The 20,859-nt window shown below is 36.6% G+C and overlaps 1 protein-coding gene across 1 annotated transcript; it reads left to right on the top strand.

Moving 5' to 3' along the window:
* Positions 1-9,265: 9,265 nt before the first annotated feature.
* LOC137193534 (uncharacterized) lies at positions 9,266-12,257 on the top strand. Its single transcript, XM_067604745.1, has 3 exons — positions 9,266-9,401; positions 10,932-11,231; positions 11,349-12,257. Exons 1-3 carry the CDS (start codon positions 9,266-9,268, stop codon positions 11,615-11,617), a joined length of 705 nt encoding a protein of 234 aa, XP_067460846.1. The 3' UTR covers positions 11,618-12,257.
* The last annotated feature ends 8,602 nt before the right edge of the window (positions 12,258-20,859 follow it).

The following is a 20,859-nucleotide window of genomic DNA, read 5'->3' as shown; positions in this document are numbered from 1 at the left end:
CGTGTTGTGGTTGGTTTTACATTTTCTCTCTTAATGCACAAGTTAGATACAGTTGTGCTAAATATATAAATACATATATACACATATATATTTACAAATTAAACCTTAACAGTTACTTTTTTTTAGCTCAGGTTTGTTTTGTTTCCCACTTTTAACTCTTACTTGTATTATACAAAAAATAAAAATAAATATAGAAAATATAATTTAGTTTTTAGTATTTTTCAAACCTTTATTACATTTATTTTTTTGCGTTTTATTCATCCTGCAAAGCTAAATTTGTCTTTTTAAATCATAATTTTGATATTCTTAATAAACTGTAACATCACAGTGTCTGTGTTTAATAAAGTTACAGTATTTTGTCTTTGTTGATTTCTGTCAAGATTTATGTCTCTGTATTGATTTTGATGTTTTGTCCTAATATATAAATCCATATGCACACAAATATTTGCAAATAAAGACTTAAGAGTTACTGATTATACATTTTTTAGTTCAGTGTTATTATGGTGCTCCAGTTTATTTCCATATTCTGATCGTAGAAAAAAAAAATATTGTTTGAATTAAAAAAATACACATACACACACACACATATGTGAAGATATGTATTATTTTTATAAATAAAAAAACTATTAACTATGTTAATTATATCATTTATAATTTATTCTGCAACATGTTATACAGACATGATAATCTGTTCAGTTATTTGCAAATAAGCTGCATTTTGTCTTATTGTAGATTTTGTAATATTAGAATTATAATTGAATATATAGAAATTAATATTAGAATATCAGAATTAAAAACTTTAAAAAATAGAAATCATAATGAATCTGAAAACAGACATTTTTTACAAAACTTTGTAGTGTTGAAGCCTGTGAAACTGAGCTTTGAATTATAAGCAGACATTCAGTAGCAGATAATATTGTGAAATTTTATTAAAAATATTGGATTATACAGATTGAATAGATGCAGTCATTAGACTACAAATAGCCTCTAAATTATTGTAACTGTAACACAAATATTCAGATCAGACTGAAATGATGTATGCTGCACAAAATATTTACAGTGTAAAAACATATTTGGATTGTTAAAGTAATATTTAGTCTAAATATTTTCTATATTTTATTAATATTTTAAATGGGTAAAGCAGTGTGTAGTTGTGTCTCCTCATGTTGCAGATGGGTTGTTATCAGTTCCACCAAAGAGACATGTAGACGACACCTGACTTTAAACTGTTCTGAACCCTCCGGTGGCTTCGTCTTCACAAACTAAACCCTCAGAACTTTATTTCTAATTCTAGTAGAGATCACAAAGCTTCCAAAAATACCAAATCTGTCAGGATGATATTTGAGGAAATGTGTCTGAACTCAGTGTTAAAAGAGAACGTCAATGAATGCATGATACCATCAGATGATGCAGGAAATTCAATTTATTTATTAAACTGAAATGTAAAACCACACAGCAGCAGCAGCAGCAGCCTTATCTGTCCGCCGCAGGGGCTGATGGGAGGTTTGAGGAGCTGTTAGAAACCACGACGCCCTCGTCTGATCTCACAGCTCGTCCTTGTTTGGCCTCAGCTGCATCAGAGCGCCACTTCTCCCCAGGTTCACCAGAGGAAACACCACTGCACAAAATGCTTTTCCTCCCAGCTGCTGCTCTGTGCTGTCTGTGTTCAGGTGAGTGTTTCCAGCCAATCAGGAGCCAACAAACTCAACCTTTAACATACACTGTCACACTGACCTTCATCTGTGAGTCTGTTTCTCTACAGCGCTGGTTGCCATGGCAGCAGACCTGATTCAGGAAGATTTTACATTGACCAAGAGAGCTGGTGAAACAGTCTACTTCAGATGTGGAGGAACTAACCAGTGTGACAGGGATAATGTATATTGGCTCCAGAAGAAAGACACAGAAACATTCACAGTGATTCTAAATATTGACAAGAGTAACTGTAAAATAGATAAAGGGTACAATCATCCTCAGAGAGATGATTTCTTAGCTGTAAAAAAAACGAAAGGCTGTGAGTTGAAGATCCAGAAAGTTACACATTCACATTCAGCCACCTACTACTGCTCGTGTTGGAAAGATGGTTCCCACAGTGAGAAATGATCCCTGCAGCCTGTACAAAAACCTCCAGATGAACAGATGTCAAACAGTGTTTGTGACAGGAAGAGAGCAGTAAACCACAGCCCAGGTTCACATATTTCACCTCCATCTCAGCCACAGTCACAAACAAACTGAGCTGAGGACAATCTTCTTGTTTTGCTGCTGTCAGTGTTTTTTTAATATTATATTTATTTATATGTGTATTATGTATTTCAGCAGGTTTCCTGTTGTTTCACACAGTGAGAACAAAGGATGAATACAGAACACATGGATGCTTCTTTGACCTTCTGCTGCAATAAAGTTCATTCCTCCATCACAATGCTAATCTGCTCTACATGCAAAATCTTCCTGTTGCTCCTTCACAATGAAAACCTTCTTGTGCTCTTCCCTACACATCTGTCAGCAGATTTCATGATATAATATCACTTATGTAAATTATTGGTGTAGATTTGAGTGATTACAGAAGGGACATGTGGCTACCAATGTCAAGGTGCTGCTGAATTGTCCCTACCAACATTTTCACTGATCTCAAACATCTTTTTATTTTAAGTTGCCATAATGTTAACGGTGAGATCTCTGCAGAGTTTCCAGGTTTGTGTGTTTTCTGCAAAAAGTGGGTTATTATGATAAAGAGAAAACTTGATATGGGGGATCCCTGACCTGATGATCTGGCAACCCAACTTCAAGCTGTTTTACACATTGTTGACTAGCTGCAGCTCAGCAGCAGCAGCAGCAGAGTCAGTGATGAATGAACGGTGGTGAATCTGAAGCGGTTAGTATTTATAGTTTAAATGTTTTAAACATAACAGAATATGAAAATGTCTTCACTGGACGAATATAAGATCATCTGATACTATATTTAAATTTCAAGTGTTAGGTATTGGTAGCTAATTTGTGATTGTTGCTCAGACATGTCATTTTAATAAACAACTTCATTACTGTTATAAGTCCTCCCAAAATAATATGAAGACATCAAGTCGTTTTTAAAGAAGAACCAAAGTGTCAGTAACAACTGAGCTTAGCTAACAAGAATGTTCTGTAATCAATCCAAACATTAATCTTCTTTGAAATTAGTGGGATAAATTTTTCATATTTAACCTCATCTTTCCATTTTTCCATGAGTTATTATTGCATATGTGTCGATAAGACATGAAAATGATTGATAAGATAAGTAGCCAAAGCTTGTTCAACTGATCTGTTTGTGACAGTCAGGCATCATTTCATTATGAAAATCTACAGCACAGAGACACACAGACAGGTGAGCGGCAGGTTCTCAGGTGAGCTCTGATGTCAAAGTGAAATATCTTTCCATAAATTCAGGGGCTGATGAAAAATAAATGAAAACGAAAAACGGAAGTTTTTGAGATGATCCAAAGATAGGTTTGAGTGTTACTCTGTCATTAAACTCTTGAGTCTTGTCACCCAAATCGACAAACTGAAAGAAGGACGAACATGAGATTTGAAAACTTTAAAGCAGATAGTTGGTTTTAACAGAGCACATTACCTAACAGTTATTGTGACAACCTTTCATATGTCAATTTATTCAAATGTTAACTTTAGTCTCTGTTTAATACCAATAAAATACAATGTAAAAAAAGAAAAATTAACAATCAAAGTCTATTTTCCGGCAAGTCAGAAAATACATGTTGAATTAAAGCTGCAAGCAGCGTTGGTCGGGACCTCGCACTCTGGCCCGTCGGGATCAGATCATTTTGCTTTTTAAAAATGAGGGATATTTCTTACAAGTGTGGTGTGCTTTTATTTTGAAAGTTTGATTAACATGTGTACTGTCAGGTGTGTAGAGACAATAAGTAACTGCAGCTGGACACAGAAAAATACTCGTATATTTGAATGGAGAGTGTGAGTGAACCCACACCTTTTTGAACATTTACTGCTTCCACATAGTTTTAGATACAAACTTCATTTGAACTTTAAATGAGTCACGAGACTTTGACCTACAAATCTTGAATTTACATGTTTTTTCTATCTTTTACCGTTTTTGAGATATTAGAGTGTGAGTTTTAAAGTCTTTTCTTGCTCCTCCCGTGATTTTATAATGAGTGTGAACACAAAGTTCATGCCCATAGATTGCCTCCCCATTGTTTTACATTGTAAGGGTGATGTGGTACTGCTACTTTCAGGGCTTATTAAATCCAAACCGTTCGAGTTATTACAAAGTTTTTAACAACTTTTTTTCAGCACAGTGTCATAAGTCATCTATTGAAGTTTGAAGCCGATACCATTAACGCCCTCGGAGGAGATAACGTTTGTTCAGGGGTCAAAATTGGGGCAAAGTCTTATTTTGAAAAGCTAATTGCGTACTTCCTGTTGGATTTAGGTCAGGGGTGTTAGTGTATGATTTGTAGGTCTTCATGAGCCATTGTTGTTAGATAGGTGGCACTAGACAGCACGTTTTGGCAATTTAGGGATTCATTTTTACATTTTATCAAATTTTTCACCAGACCTAATGTGCGTGCCAAATTTGGTGAGTTTTTGAGCATGTTTAGGGGGTCAAATTTAAGGTTTTAGTGGCGTAATAATAAAGAAAGAAAGAAAGAAACAAACAAACAAACACGAAAAACAACAGGGTCTTTGCTCTTAGGCGAGGACTACTGTTTTACACAGTAGGAGGTTTGATAATAAAAATTAACCCCCAAAGTGCCAAAATGTGCTCTCTAGCACCACCTATCTAACAACAATGGCTGCTCAATTATTCGTCTCATCAAGACCTGCAGACACACCTGACTTAAATTCAACAGGAAGTCCACAATCAGCCTTTCAAAATAAGACTTTGCCCCAATTTTGGACCCCAAACGAATGCTATCGCCTCCGAGGGCGTTAATGGTATCGGCTTCAAACTTTGATACATGACTTATGACACTGTGCTGAAAAAAGTTGTTAAAAATTTTGTAATAACTCGAACGGTTTGGATTTAATAAGCCCTGAAAGTAGCAGTGCCACATCACCCTTACAATGTAAAACAATGGGGAGGCAATCTATGGGCATGAACTTTGTGTCAAACAGAGGCTTCTGATGTCTAAACTATAAGTCAGACCACTTTCAAACCTGTATCAATAGATTTGGCCAAAGTCATGGGATTTATGAAGATATTTCCACTAGAAGACTGCTCTGAAATCCTTCTCTCCAGCTGAGAGGGAGAGGGAGGGAAGAAAGTGGGGGGATGGGTGTCACGGATAAATGGAGCTCATTTTTGAAGGATACAGCAGAAAGGTCTATATACATACAGTACATTATATACAAATTTTGTATGAAGTTGTTATTATTATTTATGTTATAATAATTATGAGTCTTATATGTATAATTCAGTAGTGGCGATGACCTATGAGGGAAAGGGAAAACATGGAGTAAGAGTGACAGTTTAGTGATAAAAAAAAAAAAATAAATAAAATCAAAACTAAAATTTGTAGCTCTGTACTGCAGTTTATCCCTGAAATCCCTAACTTTGGCCAGGTCATGTGGGTTAAAAGTCTTTACTTTTCTAAAAGTAGACTTGATGAAAATTAGGAAGTGAATTTCTTTTACACACAAAATCATCAAAGGTTTTCAAATTATGAATTGAAATTACAGTGACCACCTAACCGTTTAGTTTTGATGTTTTACCATGACACAGGAAGTTGCTATAAGTTTATTGTACATGCTCCAATCTGCACCAAACTTTACATGTTTGTAAAGTCAGACCTGTCAGCCCAGGTCTGACAACATCTACATGCTTGTGACAGAAGCCCTTGGACTGTGCCACGCCTCGAACAGTAAAGGATAGAAAACACATGTAAATTTATGATTTGTAGGTCAAAGTCTTGTGACTCATCGTGACGCAGCAGGCAAAATAGTGGACAAAGAAAGTGATGTTTATCTCCTTCTTGCACTGTCTGAAAACAGGCCGGGTCTGAAGACATCTACATACCCGTGTCAGAAGCCTTTCAACTGCGCCGCGGTTCGATGTGCACGGGGGTGCTCAAAACACACTTCTTCAAAACTGCTTGCAATCTCTAACGAACTGTGTTCTTCTCCTCCCTTCTAATATGTTCACTTTACTCATGGACATTATTTCTTTTTGTGTTGTTGTTTCCTTTGTAAAGGGTCTATTATTATTATTATTATAAACCACAGCCAATGTTCACATATTTCACCTCCATCTACTTTTAATTTAATTTGTAATCTTCCATGTGGATGTATAATAGCAAATACTGAGATATTCTTTCATATGCCACTCAGGGGGAGGAGACTGTTGTTCATTGACAAAAGCAAATTTGTTAATGTTACCATATGGGTCTGGAGTGGCTTTTGGATCAAACAAATAAATAATAACTATACGTATTACATATTATACTCTTGGTACAGTTGTCAATCATTATTGTAACTGAGCTCCCGTTCACATTAAGTTCACTTGGAACATGTGGTGATGTCGTTTGATGACATTGTCAGGTGCTGACAGAGGAACGTGTTAAATGGAGGGAAAATTCAGATTATGTGCAGGACTGCATGGAAGCAGAGGGTCAACAATGAGGGTCAACATATTCTGCATATTTCCAGGTTCATATTTATATTCTGGGGCTCTACTGGAATATCTGCAAGATTTCCAGTTGAAAACTTCTTATTTATCTTATACTGGCCATTTATGCAGCCCCTCAGTTCAGCCTCTGTCTTAAACAGGCCATTTTAGCTCCTGTCTCTTTAAGGCCCCCCTCCTGATGAGCCCAGTCTGTTCTGATTGGTCAGCTTCAGGAAGCTTCCTGTGGCTCCGGAGGCAATGTAAACAAACCTTCACTTCTTTTTGACCTTCTGTACTATAAACATCAACTTCTCAAATCCTTTATTAGATAGCATCAGTAGAAAGATGACAGGAAATGAGGGGAGAAAGAGTTGCAATAAGAGTCCCCAGTTGTACTTGAATGGGGGTCATAGTCTGAGTCTTAATCCTGAAGCCACAGGGTGACCCGTGTTGTTGTTTTTAGTAGAGTGAATCTAGGTATGTTTGTCCACACTGAAATATCTCAGAAATGATTGGATGGATATCTCTGACATTTTTGTACAGATGTTCATAATGCCCATTTTAATGACTTTGGTGCATTTCTGACCTAATAACACCAGCAGGTCAAAGCTTTCACTTATTGTGAAATATCTCAATGTCTATTAGATGCATTGTCACAAATTTTTCATGGTTCTCAGATCCTCTGGCTTTTCCTCGAGCGCTACCATGAGGTTCACATTTGTGTTTTTAAGTGACTTAACTCAACAAATATTTGATTGATTAACATGAAATTTTCTACAGACATTAATGTTCCCCTTGAGATGAAATGTTATCACTTCGGTGAACTTTTAATCTTGCACCATTATTTGGTGTAAATTTCAGTTCATCCAGTACTTTGTGTTTACCCTAATTAGCTAATGTTAGCATTCTAAACTCTAATGGTGAACATGATAAATATCACCCTGCTTAGCATCAGCATGTTAGCATTATCATTATGAGTATGTTAGCATGCTAATGTTAGCTCATAGCACTACTGTGCTAGAGTACAGCCTCACAGAGCTATTAGCATGGCTGTAGAGTCCTACACTTATATTTATGTGTTTTATTATTAACTTATTTCCCATTAATGTTACATATACTCCCTGAAACTAGACGTAGGGAGGCTTGTGTCCATGAAATGAGAACATCAAAACTTTGTCGAAGAGCTAAACCAAATACATTCTTGGAAAGGTCTTGACCTGGAGAGTAACATTCAGTATGTCAGTATAAAGCTTCTACATGGCTCCTGCTGTGAAATACTGACCTTTGTTTCTTGACCTCTGATTACACAAATGTATTTACCATCCCCTTAAACTCCACAGTGTACTCTCAATTCAGTATTTATACCTTCCAGTGCAAGGAAAAACACTAATATTTTTTAAAAACTACAATTCCTCAGAGCCACGCCATGCAGCTTGATACAAATCAGCACCACAGTTGTACAATTATGCTGCGGTGGATGACCTAATCAAATTATACTTTGCAATTGGAGTTAGCAATAAGGAAATACTTATGATTTTAGCCCAGAATCACCATATTATCATAAGCATCCAAACTTTGAAGAGACATTGCAGTGAACTGGGCCTATTCAGAAGAAAACAACATAGTGATTTGGATGAGGGGATGGCTTTTGTGCATCAGGAACTACAACACAATGGACAGATGTAAGAATATCACTGGTTACATCTACGGCCAATTCAAATGATAGTTAAAAATTAATGACTTTAAAATCTCAGAGAGTATTTGAGTTTTTGTTTGAAAATTTAAGACTTTAATCATGAAAATTCTGTTTGAAATTTTTTTTCTCATAATATTACCCCTCTTCCCCGGCCCCCTTTTTTTTTTATTTTTTAACCTATGATGGCCCTAATACGCCGTTGTAGTTGCCTGTTTCAATCTTTTATGATTTTCTCAAATTTTTATGTAATGACTTCTTCATATGTACTGTCCTCACTTTCTTTCCAAAGAAACCATGTAAATTATATTTTATAAACAGTGACACTCATTGTTCTCATTTTCTCCTTTCCTCCTTGTGTATGTGTACAGTTTTAAACTGGCATTTTTTTTAAAATTTGCTGATGAATTTAAAAGCATTTTAAAGCATAAAGCAAAAAAAGTCCATTCATTCATTCATTCATTCATTCATTCATTCATTTTTGACAGAGTGACAAGATGTGTTTGCTGCCCCCAGTGGTTGATAAGGCTTTTCTGTCAAAGCTCCAGTAGATGTATTATTATAACACACTGGCTGTTACCAACAGTAAACACAAGTTATCAACAAGGACCAAAATCTAAAGGATTCTAATTTCAAATGACAGTCTGAGGATAAAGTACAAGTCAGGAAGAGTATTTTGACTTTTATGGAGGACACTTTTTACTATTGCAGGCTACAGAGCGGCTGAATTTCATATCCCATATTTATGTTATTTTTCTATTTTTTTCACAGCTACTGATCCCGATGTAAAATCATATTTTATTAAACTGACAGACAACATGTGTCATGTATTGGACTGATTAGAAATATAGCAGGATCCCGCCTCTCTCTACCTCAGTAGGCTGAAATAAAGAGAAATACAACAAAAGAAGAGACAGTCATGTTGATATGAACATTAGAGAAACACATCATGGAGATGAAATATGATACTGGTTAATAATTTGGATTTATTCGCCTCAGCTGACACATTCAACAGCAGACAGGTTTTTGTCACAGTCACATTCACTGTGGGAGGAAACCTCTACTTCATCTTTGGCTCTGGAACTAAACTGTATGTAGGTAAGACTAAACTTTCATTTTCCTTCAGTTGTTTTATTGCACAAGTTTTTAAGTTTATTTTCTGCTGCTTGAGGATTTACACATTAATTTCCATAATTATTAGAGAATTCATTGTGCAACCATTCTATCATTAAATAAGCACCAAAAAGGAGTTTGTCTTCATAAGTTTCTTGGAAACTAAAATCTTTAAACTCTTCCAAATACTCAGAGAAACTCAGCACTGATATTCTAATTTCATTCTGTATTCTCATCAGCTGCTGTTCAATGAAACTTCTTCTCTCTCCTGAAAGAAATTAAATTCTAGATGAATGATTGTGGCAGATTTTCCTGCTCTGATCATCCGTTGACTTTTTATACACAATCTTGAGATAATTTAAGTAAATTTCATTGATGAGCAGGATTCTTCAGTCTCATACAGATTCAGTGTTGATTTCATTAAGCTCTCAGTCTCAGTCCGTCATTTCATTTACTACATTTCAATGAAAACTACAATCACTAATTTCATCAACATGGTCAGGAAGTACAAAGTATGAACACAGATTTAATGTCAGCAAATTAGGACTTATATATTGTATTTTATCATAGATTTATTATGGTATATGGTGTTATGGTATATATGGAGGTAAATATGTTGTTTTTTATAAGATATATTTAATATGATATAAAGTGCAGCTTGACTAATGTTGAAAATTATTATATTAAACAAAATTTAAATATTTGTTTTTTAAAATTATTATTATAAAAGAATTGTGACCAAAGTGTGAAATAAGCAGGATATTTTACAGCTGAAAACTTGTTAGTGCTGTCTGGTGGACAAACTATGTATTACTGGATTATCTTTGTCATCTTTGTTGTGTTATTTCTGGTTATTTATCTGCAGACATGTATGTGGTGATACCAGTTTATATATATGTGTGTGTGTGTTTTTAATGTGTTTGTTTTATTTTATTTCATTATTATTTCATTCTCTTACTATATGTTTTGTTTTTTATTGTATTCTCTTTAATTGTAAATGTGTTGGGACCATGCTGCATGGTGACTCTGCACTTTAAAGAAAACTGATTGATACACTTATGTATCAATATACTGTACATATGTATTGCTGTGCATATGTATAGTTTTTCAATCTCATGTATGATGAAGCATGGCATAAAGTTTAGTAATATATATCATAAAATATAGCAGACACAATTTATACCTATTTTATGATGAAGGTTAATATTCTGCATTCTACAAATGTAATTTTATTATATTTTATATGACATTGTTTTTCATGAATTATATGTAAAAATTTAAATAATAATGAACAGAACTTTTTATTGTCATCTTTCCATTTTTTCTTGAACTTCTATCTAGATGAAGATATAAATGAAAATATGTATCAGTGTAGATGATGTTTGTGGTGTATTGATGAGTAGTTTAGTGATCATGTAGTTTCCAGGATCAGACTGAATGCAGTGCAGTGCTGTAAGCTGCTGTTGACTGTGTGAATGTGTGTCTGTGCTGCTTGTTGCTGCTGTCAAACTTCAGATGAGCAGGTAGTGAAGCCCGTGGTGAGCGTGTACCCAGCAGCCCACCTGGAGGGTGGTGAGAGCTCCCTGCTGTGTCTGGCCTCAGCCATGTCTCCTCCTCTGGTCCAGTTCTCCTGGAAAAGACAGAAGAACGGCCGGCTGGAGGATCTGAACCCTGCTGAGGGACAGCAGCTGGAGCTCAGAGAGACGGGACGCACTGCCTCCATCCTGCTGCTCCATCAGCAAGAGAGGAGCACATATAAATACCGCTGCTCCGTCAAGCACGAAGGGGGCACAGTGAGGGCCCAAACAGAACAAGGTAATGAAGGCTTGGTGACTGTGTTCAGCAGTGATTCAGCTTCATCTGGAGACGCTGTCAGAGAGAGCAGAGGAGCAGAGCACTGACTAATTTGTTTTTAACTTTTTTCTGTTTCAGATCTTTCTACTCTTCCAACAACAGCTCCAACTGCAACTCCACCAGCAGCTCCATCAGCATCTCCGACACCATCTCCATCAGAATCTCCGACACCAGCTCCATCAGCAGATCCACCAGCAGCTCTTGTCCCGTCTCAGTACCAGGTGAAGCTGCTCTGTGTGCTGTACACAGTGCTGATAGTGAAGAGTCTGGTGTACTGCTGTGGACTCTCTCTGCTGATGATCCTCAGAAACAAGGGACCGTCCACCAACTGCACACATGCTGACTGACTGTTTTCTGCTCGTCTTTTCTCACCATCACATCTCATCAATTCATCTCATTTATCACTTTGACAATCGTTCAGAAATGTCAGTAATGACGTGTTGTGGTTGGTTGTAAATTTATGGTTAAGACACAGTTGTCCTAAAACTATAAATACACACACAAACATGTACATTCAGTAGAATATTGTTATCTTGATGCTTGATTTTGCTGCTTATAGTATTTTTTCTTTCTTGTGCATTTTCTTTTTAATACATTATACAGAGGGTGGCAGGTTTGTCAAAGTCATTCAAAGTAACATCCTCAATAAACTGAAATATCACAGATTCTGTCATTTATAGTCATTCTTGTTTTTATTGATTTCCGTTTGGCTTCACATAATACAAATAATCAGACACAGAATCAACTATATTGGCCAAGTTTGCTGATACCTACAAGTAAATTGACTCTTGTCCTGAGTAGATCTCAGTAAACTTTCACATAGTGCTAAAAACAAGTGTACAGGAAGATACAAAGAAAATTGGAATTATGAACAATATTAATATTATTATGAATGTGGGTTTTGTTATTCAATTAATCATTTATTATAATTAAGGTGGAATATGTGACACCAACAGATGTATTGCTGTGTGTGCTCTATTCATTAAAAATGAGCAGGAGTTGTTTTTTTTTACATACATGTGATGTTTATGTTGCTTTGTAAATATATATAACATATGTTTGTTTGTGTTTTATATTTAATAAAAATATCTTAAGTTATATGATTTAAGTTGGATTCTTAATATTAGTCATGCATTATTTATTATTATTATTAGGATGTTTAGCACCTCAATCACAATTTCAACCATTTTATTGTCATCGATTTGTTTAAAGTGAATTGAGTGATTTATTTGTGAACTCAGTACAGACTGTGGGACCTGAGCAGACTGCAGGAGTTTGAACGTCTCCCTTTATTTAATGATGTCAGTTTCTCAGCTCTGAGTTTAGGATTTCAGCTGCTTCTCTCACACATTAATAACACAGATTAAAACTGAGACAGCGAGCGCTGAATTCATACTGAAGTTCCTGGAACCATTCTTTAACCAGAGTTGATGGTTGTAACCGTCATTGTGTTAATAAAATGAAAAACCACAGTGAACAGTGTGGAGGCTGCTGAGCAGAAACCCACACGGCCCGTCTGCTGCAGGAAAGGAAGTGTTGATTCACTGTCAACAGTTTTATATGAGTCCTAATAACCGCCGAGAACAGATTCATACCTGCTGCTGTACACTCATGAACTTCCCTCCCTCTCATTTGTCATGTGGGTCTTTTCTCTTGTTGTCTGTAAACCTTTTTTCCACTGAGCCCTCCACCCACACAGTCAAACTGAGCCCAGCCACCAACAAAGGCCACACATCTGGAGGTCTTGTCACTTTTTCTTTTTTGGAGTTTTTAGCAAAGGTGCACTTTACAGCAGGAGAGGAATGTAATAAAGTACAATTGTGAGGTATTTTACATGAGTATTTCCATTTTATGCTTCTTTATACGTCCACTCCACTACATTTCAGAGGGAGATATTTTACTTTCTACTCCACTACACTTACTTCACAGCTATAAGTACTAGTTAGTTATTATTATATTTGAAATACATTTAGATCACTTTGTAGAGAACATTTTACATATAAGGGTTTTTTCAGTGTACAAAAAGCCACATTAAATCCCCTTTGACTCTATGTTTTAAAACAATACAACATGAAACATTTCAAGAGTGGTGAATACTTTTCACAGGCTCTGTATATATGTATATGATCAATGTAACAGTGTGTGGGGCCAATTTACATAAAGAGTACTTTTACTTTTGATACTTTAAGTACATTTAGTGAATAGTACCTCTGTAATTTTGAAAGTAAAACCATTACTTGTAAAGTAGTATTTTATATTGTATTATTGGTACATTTACTTAAGTAAAACAGTTCAACACTTCTTCCATCACTGCTTTACAGTTTACACTTGTCATTGCCGAGTGCTCATACATAAATGACAGAAGGGGCTGTTTGTCAGTATCCTCCAAATATAACACATATGAGTGTTTTCTGATCTGAACGTCTGATTTGTCAACTAAACTACCTTCAGTTGTCAGAAGATCATGGTCATGCAAATAAATTATTCTTACAGTAAAAGGACTTTTTAACCAAATAAACCCAGGAACTCATGAGCCCTGCACTGCTAGAAGCAAAATAATTATTGCCTTTACTCTTATTCTTCTTTTCATTTTTACATTTTTGGCATCATTAAATATTACACTTAGGATTTCTACAGTCAATAAAAGATACTAGAAGATTTTGCTGACATTTGCAACATTAATTTAAAAGTAAATAATAAATGTACTCAAGAAAGGCTTCAGCAGCTTTTGGGCTCAGATTTCCAATCATCCTTTGGGTAAAGTATTTGCAGAAATAACTGTCATCAGTTGGTTATCACCTCTATGTGAGGAGCTTTCTAGTGTGAAAACATTAAAGAGGTTTTTGGGAGAAAAACAACAGCATTTTCTGCTTTGACCAGCTGCTGATGTTGCTTGATTATACACATTTGAAACTTTATTGTGTTATTGTCTGACTGTTTGTGTTCTTATATTATTGGTGTATTTTCTTTTTAATACAAGTAAAGATGACTTGTTTGTCTCAGTGTAGTTTGTGTTCTGCTGCTCTGATTGATGATAACAAATGTAGGATGTATTTTTTTAAATGTTGCAGAGAGGAAGTGAATGTTAAAAATGTTCTTACAGTGTGAATTTAAACACTCTGCAGGTAAAAACCTCAATTTAGAAGAAGAAGAAAGATTTCAGAAACACCACAATTTAAAAACTGGTTTGTTTTATTAACAAAAACAACTTCATAAGAGAAACTGATAATAAAACAAACAGCAACAATAAAGTAATACAACTATTAAATATAAAATCTATATTTTTAAATAATATGTATCAATTATTAAATTAGTAAATGTAATTTTATAAAATGTTAATAGTATTATTAATTTGGGTTTTGTTATTCAATGAATCATCAAGCACGAGGGGGGAACAGTGGAGGCCCAAACAGAACAAGGTAATGAAGGCTTGGTGACTGTGTTCAGCAGTGATTCAGCTTCATCTGGAGACGCTGTCAGAGAGAGCAGAGGAGCAGAGCACTGACATTTCTCACTGCAACTCCAAACATTTGACTCCTTTTGTGTTTCAGAGCTTCCAGCTCCAGCAGCCTCCTGTCCTCCAGAGAGAGAGCCAGCAGACCTGCCAGCTCTGCAGCAAGCTGACTGTAAGATCACCTGCTGCCTCTCTGCATGCTCTGACAGCTCCAATGTCCTGCTGCAGTTAGGGCTGCATATCAGTCTGTTCACTTTCTGCTCATCATTGAAGGATTTAAACATACACTCCCTGATTCTGTTAGAGTGTCCCACAGCACAACAAGTCCCACTGAGAGAGCTTTCACTTCACAGGCTGACAAATAACACCTTTTGGGGGCGCTATACTCAGTTTTAGGCCTCCAGGGTGATAGAACAAGTTTAGGGAGTATATCTTAAAGCTCCACTAATCAATAGTTTTATATTAAGAATGAATCTAATGACTAAATGAGCTTTTTAGCCTCTTTTAGCTCCTAGTTGTGGTTTTGCAGCACATTTCCTGTCTGCTTCAGTCTCAGTGTTTCCAGCAGCAGCAGCAGCAGCTGTTTTCTGATAAACCCACTGTACACTACCTGCCCAGCAGCAAACAGCAGACAGACCATAATATGTCAGAGAGGAGTTTGTTAGCTTGTTGTGGAGTTCTTCTGCCCCCAAGTGGTAAAAACTTCAAATCTATAGTAACCTGTGTGTTTTTAAACAGTATTTGGACTTTGCTTTTTATCCTTCAGTGATTTTAATTGTTATAAATTGTAGTTAGTTGTGGATTCAAAAGTTATTTTAAGTTGAAAACAGGAAATCAAATCCTGTTCGGGGCCCCTAAAAAGCTGGGTCCGGCCCTGACTTGTTGTATTTAATAAGGGCCTTTGAGCTGTCAGTCAAACTGTAGTCGACCCCTGTCTTCATGTAAAGCTGGTCGTCCCGTCTGGAAAAGTCCAAGTTCTACTGAAGAAAATGTGATGATATTGTGATGAAATGTCCACAGTTGAACAGACTGAAACAGTGTGGAGAGAAGACTGACCTGTGTGTGTGTGTGTGTGTGTGTGTGTGTGTGTGTGTGTCAGTGTCCTTCCAGTCTCAGTACCAGGTGAAGCTGCTCTGTGTGCTGTACACAGTGCTGATAGTGAAGAGTCTGGTGTACTGCTGTGGACTCTCTCTGCTGATGATCCTCAGAAACAAGGGACCGTCCACCAACTGCACACATGCTGACTGACTGTTTTCTGCTCACCTTTTCTCACCATCACATCTCATCAATTCATCTCATTTATCACTTTGATCAGTGTTCACAAATGTCACTTATGACGTGTTGTGGTTGGTTTTACATTTTCTCTCTTTATGCACAAGTTAGATACAGTTGTGCTGAATATATAAATACATATATACACATATATATTTACAAATTAAACCTTAACAGTTGCTTTTTTAGCTCAGGTTTGTTTTGTTTCCTACTTTTAACTTTGACTTGTATTATGCAAAAAATAAAAAAGAAATATATTTAGTTTTTAGTATTTTCAAACTTTTATTATGTTTATTGGTGTTTTATTCATTCTGCAAAGTTAAATTTGTCTTTTTTAATTCATAACTGTGATATTCTCAATAAACTGTAACATCATCACGTTTGTGGTTTATGAAGATCTTTGTCTTTTGTTGATTTTTCTTTAAAATTTGTATTTGTACTGATTTTAATGCGTTATGCCCCAAAAATACACAGTATATTTGTAAATAAAGCCTTAACAGTTACTGATTATGTAATTTCATTGTAGTTTTATGATACTCTAGTTTATTTCCAATAAAGATTAACTTCTGAATGTACAATAAAAAAACTACAATTCAATTATAACTATGGTTAAATAATTTACATTTTTATCATTTTCTTTAGTTAATTATCTTGTTTTTAATGCAACATGTTATACAGTTGTCATTTTTTGTGATAATCTCAGTAATATATCCAGTCATTTGCAAATAAGCTGCATTTTCTCTTATTGTAGATTTTGTAATATTAGAATTACAATTGAATATATCTAACATAAATGGAAGGAGTCTCTGTCTGTCTCTCTACACCTTGTTTTTCCAGCACATCCCACGAATGCTTGATCAGATTGAGATGTGGGGGATTAGGAGGCCAAGGCAACACCTTGAACTCTTGATCATGTTCCTCAAACCATTCCTGAACAGTTTTTGCAGTGAGGCAGTGTGGCATTATCCTGCTGAAAGAGGCCACTGCCATCAGGGAATACCTTTTCCATTGTCTATGCTGGCATGAGTGTGTTTGGTTATTAGCAATAAATAATAATGATCAGAGATAATGATTAATTATTAAACCATTAAATTATTAATATTAATTAATAATACGAGGCATCAATAAGGTACTCTCATAAACAAAATAGTTCACTTAGTAGAGCTGATATCTGGGATGTCAGCATCCACGAGTGAACAGTGACGGTTTAATCCAGAGTTCTGACTCTCAATCAGCCACTTATCACAATAAATATGCACAATAATGACAAAAGACTTCTCTTTAAAGCTATAACTGTGTTCATTAATCTCCACAAGAAACAATAAAGTCAACTAATGTTTCAATTAACAAACACTATACTACCAACAAATACTAATCAAACAATACACATAGAACAGCAGCTGTGTACGGTCAACCACATGTAAGCAGAAGCATGTGTGTGTGGATGACAAGATGGCGGACATGATCTGGCCAGATGACGTCACGCGAGCTAAGATGGTGGATGTGATCTGGCGAGAGGACATCGCACGAGATCCAACATGGCTGGTGTGACTTTTGGAGGAAGTCATGTCACGTAAGAATCAAGTGGAGGATGTGACCGCAGTGTTTCTGTTAAACAATAGCAAGATGGTGCCAACCGATGATCGGTGTCTCGATTTCACCCAATTCAACTTATCAAACACACGTGTCTGATGGCAGATGACGAGGGGCAGAGTGGCTCTGTGTCACACGCTATCTGACTGTCAGATGTGTAATAGAGGTGCGTGTATGTGTGTGTGTGTGTGTGGGTGGGTTAGTAGTGAGAGAGGGAAGAAAGAGGAGGAAAAAACGATTCTCTGCGGGGTCCCACAACCGCAGTGGTTGCTTTATCTACAGAGAGCGTGCATACGGACGGTAAACGGTACGCACGTTGTCAACTTACTTTTCACTCGCGGTGGCACAAACACAGCAGACAACACAAATAGTCTAGAGTGGTGAAAACAAACTAAACAGGCAGCAACTTCAAATACTCCTCAGAGTATAGCAGGCAAAAGGACTCGGCGGCCCGTCAAATCACACAACAAAATACAAGCAACAAGCTTATTAACACATAAAATCTAATACAGTCTCTGCCAAGACGACTTCTAACTTTTATCGTTCTTGGAAGTGAATCGATGTGTTTTTCAGTCTGTCAGTAAAATCCAGCACGGGTCCTACAGTGAGTGGTCCTAGCGGTGCCGTCCTTAGTTCCTCAAGGCTGATGGTGGCTGGTAGTCGACCCAGTTGATAGACAGCCAGGCACAGAAGTTTTCCGCATCTCTGTGAAGAAATCTTTTTTCCTTCTGCAGCCACAGTTAACAGTGGGTTGCAAACAGCGGTCTCTCTCTTGGATCTGGTGATTGTGTTCGGGTGAACATGGGGCAAAGTCGGTGAGGGGAATTACACGTGCACAGGGTTACCTCCTTTAGTAAACTGGCTCATGGAGAAAGCAAAGCTTCTTTCAGGCACGGTTACAATGTAAAGGCAATGATGAATTCTGAAGCCTCGTGGTCAGGCTTCAGAGTTTACATGTAGGCCTGCCTTTGTCTGACCCTATGGTTGAGGCCCAACACCATGAAGGGGTGTACTTGGTCTGCAACAATGTTTAGGTAGGTGGTACGTGTCAAAGTAACATCCACATGAATGCCAGGACCCAAGGTTTCCCAGCAGAACATTGCTCAGAGCATCACACTGCCTCCACAGGCTTGTCTTCCTCCCATAGTGCATCTTGGTACCATCTCTTTTCTCTTAAGAGTTAGTGACGGTGGGCTTCAGGCTGCAGCCAGTGAGTCGTCCTCAAATTAAAGTTTTCATTTGATGAATGTGGGTGCTGATGATATACTAAATTTAACTGAATGGGGTTTATTTGTATAAAGAAAAGAAAAACTATGGTATGGACGGTGGGCAAGTAATGTAATTGGTGTCTGTCCCAACACTGTGTAACACCGGTAACATCGACGACTGTTGCAGGCTTACTGTCCACATGATGTAAAAGAAAACATGATTCATCAGACCAGGCCACCTTCTTCCATTGCTCCATGGTTCAGTTCTGATGCTCACGTGCCCATTGTAGGTGCTTTCAGCGGTGGACAGAGGTCAGCATGTTCTGACACCTGTCTATCATAGCCAGCATTGATTCTCAGCAATTTGTGCTACAGTAACTCTTCTGAGGGATCAGACCAGATGGACTAGCCTTCGCTTCCCACGTGCATCAGTGAGCCTTAGGTGCCCATGACCCTGTCACAGGTTCACCGCTTGTTCTTCCTTGGACCACTTTTGCTGTTTTGGAGATGCTCTGACTCAGTCATCCAGCTATCACAATCTGTCCCTTGTCAAAGTGGATCAGATCCTTACGCTTGCTCATTTTTCCTGTTTCCAACACATCAATTTCAGGAACTGACTGTTCACTTGCTGCTTAATATATCCCACCCCTTGACAGGTGACATTTTAATGAGATAATCAATGTTATTCACTTCACCTGTCAGTGGTTTTAATGGTTTGGCTGATCAGTGTATCTTCTACCTTAAAACGTTACACTCTGGTGGCTTGAATGAAGAATTAGATATGACCTGTTTCTGTCACTCCATCTTATTGTCTTTCTGCACCGGTGGGTGCCATTCCCAGTGTAAAAGCTAACATTTGTATGTTTATATGTCAGTATGGGTATGAGAATATGTTCATGATATGGAATTATATTATCCTAATCACTTTGTAATGACTGGATCTGCAAGCAATTGGCTTCATGGGTGTTCAAGCCCTGGATCATTGATTAGGTGCACCTGTAGAGTAACCCACATACAGGGTGACTCACCATGCATGTCTGGTTTTGCACTGAGGAAAGTTCAACATTGACTGAAACATTTGCACTCTTGCACTGTATGAACTTTTGGACATTGTTTCACTGTCTGTATGGCCTGTAATGTAACAAATAGAAATATTTAAAATCTAGACTTTAGTCTGAATTCTTGTTTGTTCTCTATGTGTGAGTCCTTCCTTGCTGCACGATCAACTCATCAATACAACTGACTAGTCGTTGCAGTTCTTGTTATTATTAACATTTGTTCTCACACTTGCTTCTCCTGCTAAGATAAGTCACAATGTCTGATGTGAGAAAGGTCTGTTGGTACTAGTAGCAGTAACAGTAGTAGTAAGTCTGATTATATAACACAGTTCATACAGTGAGGCAGTTTCAATGTGCTTTGGAAACACTTTAAAAAAAGAATTAGAAACACAAGAAAGTGTCAAAGTAAGTGAAATTAAAACAATATTAAATGAAACTATATGTACACATGATATATACACACATATATACACTGTTTATACACATTTGGGGTCATGAAAACAAAAGTTTGAAGAGACTAGTAGTAGTAGAAGCAATGTGTTGTTGCAGCCACATGAGGGCAGCAGTGTAAAGGTTTTATTACTGACAGCTCAGCACAGAGCAGATAGAGGTAATATAATATAAAGTGGAGAATGAGATGTAAACTACAGCTTTAAAGTCTAATAAAATGTTGGAACAATATAAATAATATATAATATAATGTGTAAAATATATTATAAATATTATATGATAAAAAGGGAGAGAGTTACTTTTGGTTTTGCTCCTGGAAACAGCTGAACATGTAGACTGGTGCAGGTTGTATTTGGTACCAACCTTTTATTAAATAATCATGAATAAATATTCAGTTATTTACAAATAAGCTGAATTTTCTCTTATTGTAGATTTTGTAATATTAGAATTATTATTGAATATTATACACAAATTAACATTAGAATATTAGACTTAAAACAACTCTGAAATAAAAACATAGAAGAGATAATAATGAATCTGAAAAACATATTTTT

Source organism: Thunnus thynnus, chromosome 12, assembly GCF_963924715.1.
Source record: "Thunnus thynnus chromosome 12, fThuThy2.1, whole genome shotgun sequence".
Classification (NCBI taxonomy): domain Eukaryota; kingdom Metazoa; phylum Chordata; class Actinopteri; order Scombriformes; family Scombridae; genus Thunnus; species Thunnus thynnus.
Note: the sequence above shows the minus strand (reverse complement) of the source record. Positions and strands in the feature narration are given on the sequence as shown.

Coding starts and splice junctions, on each gene's coding strand:
- LOC137193534 (XM_067604745.1), top strand. CDS start 9,266: ATGATACTGGTTAATAATTTGGATTTATTCGCCTCAGCTGACACATTC. Junction 9,402..10,931: donor TGGAACTAAACTGTATGTAG/GTAAGACTAAAC, acceptor GTCAAACTTCAG/ATGAGCAGGTAGTGAAGCCC. Junction 11,232..11,348: donor GAGGGCCCAAACAGAACAAG/GTAATGAAGGCT, acceptor TTTCTGTTTCAG/ATCTTTCTACTCTTCCAACA.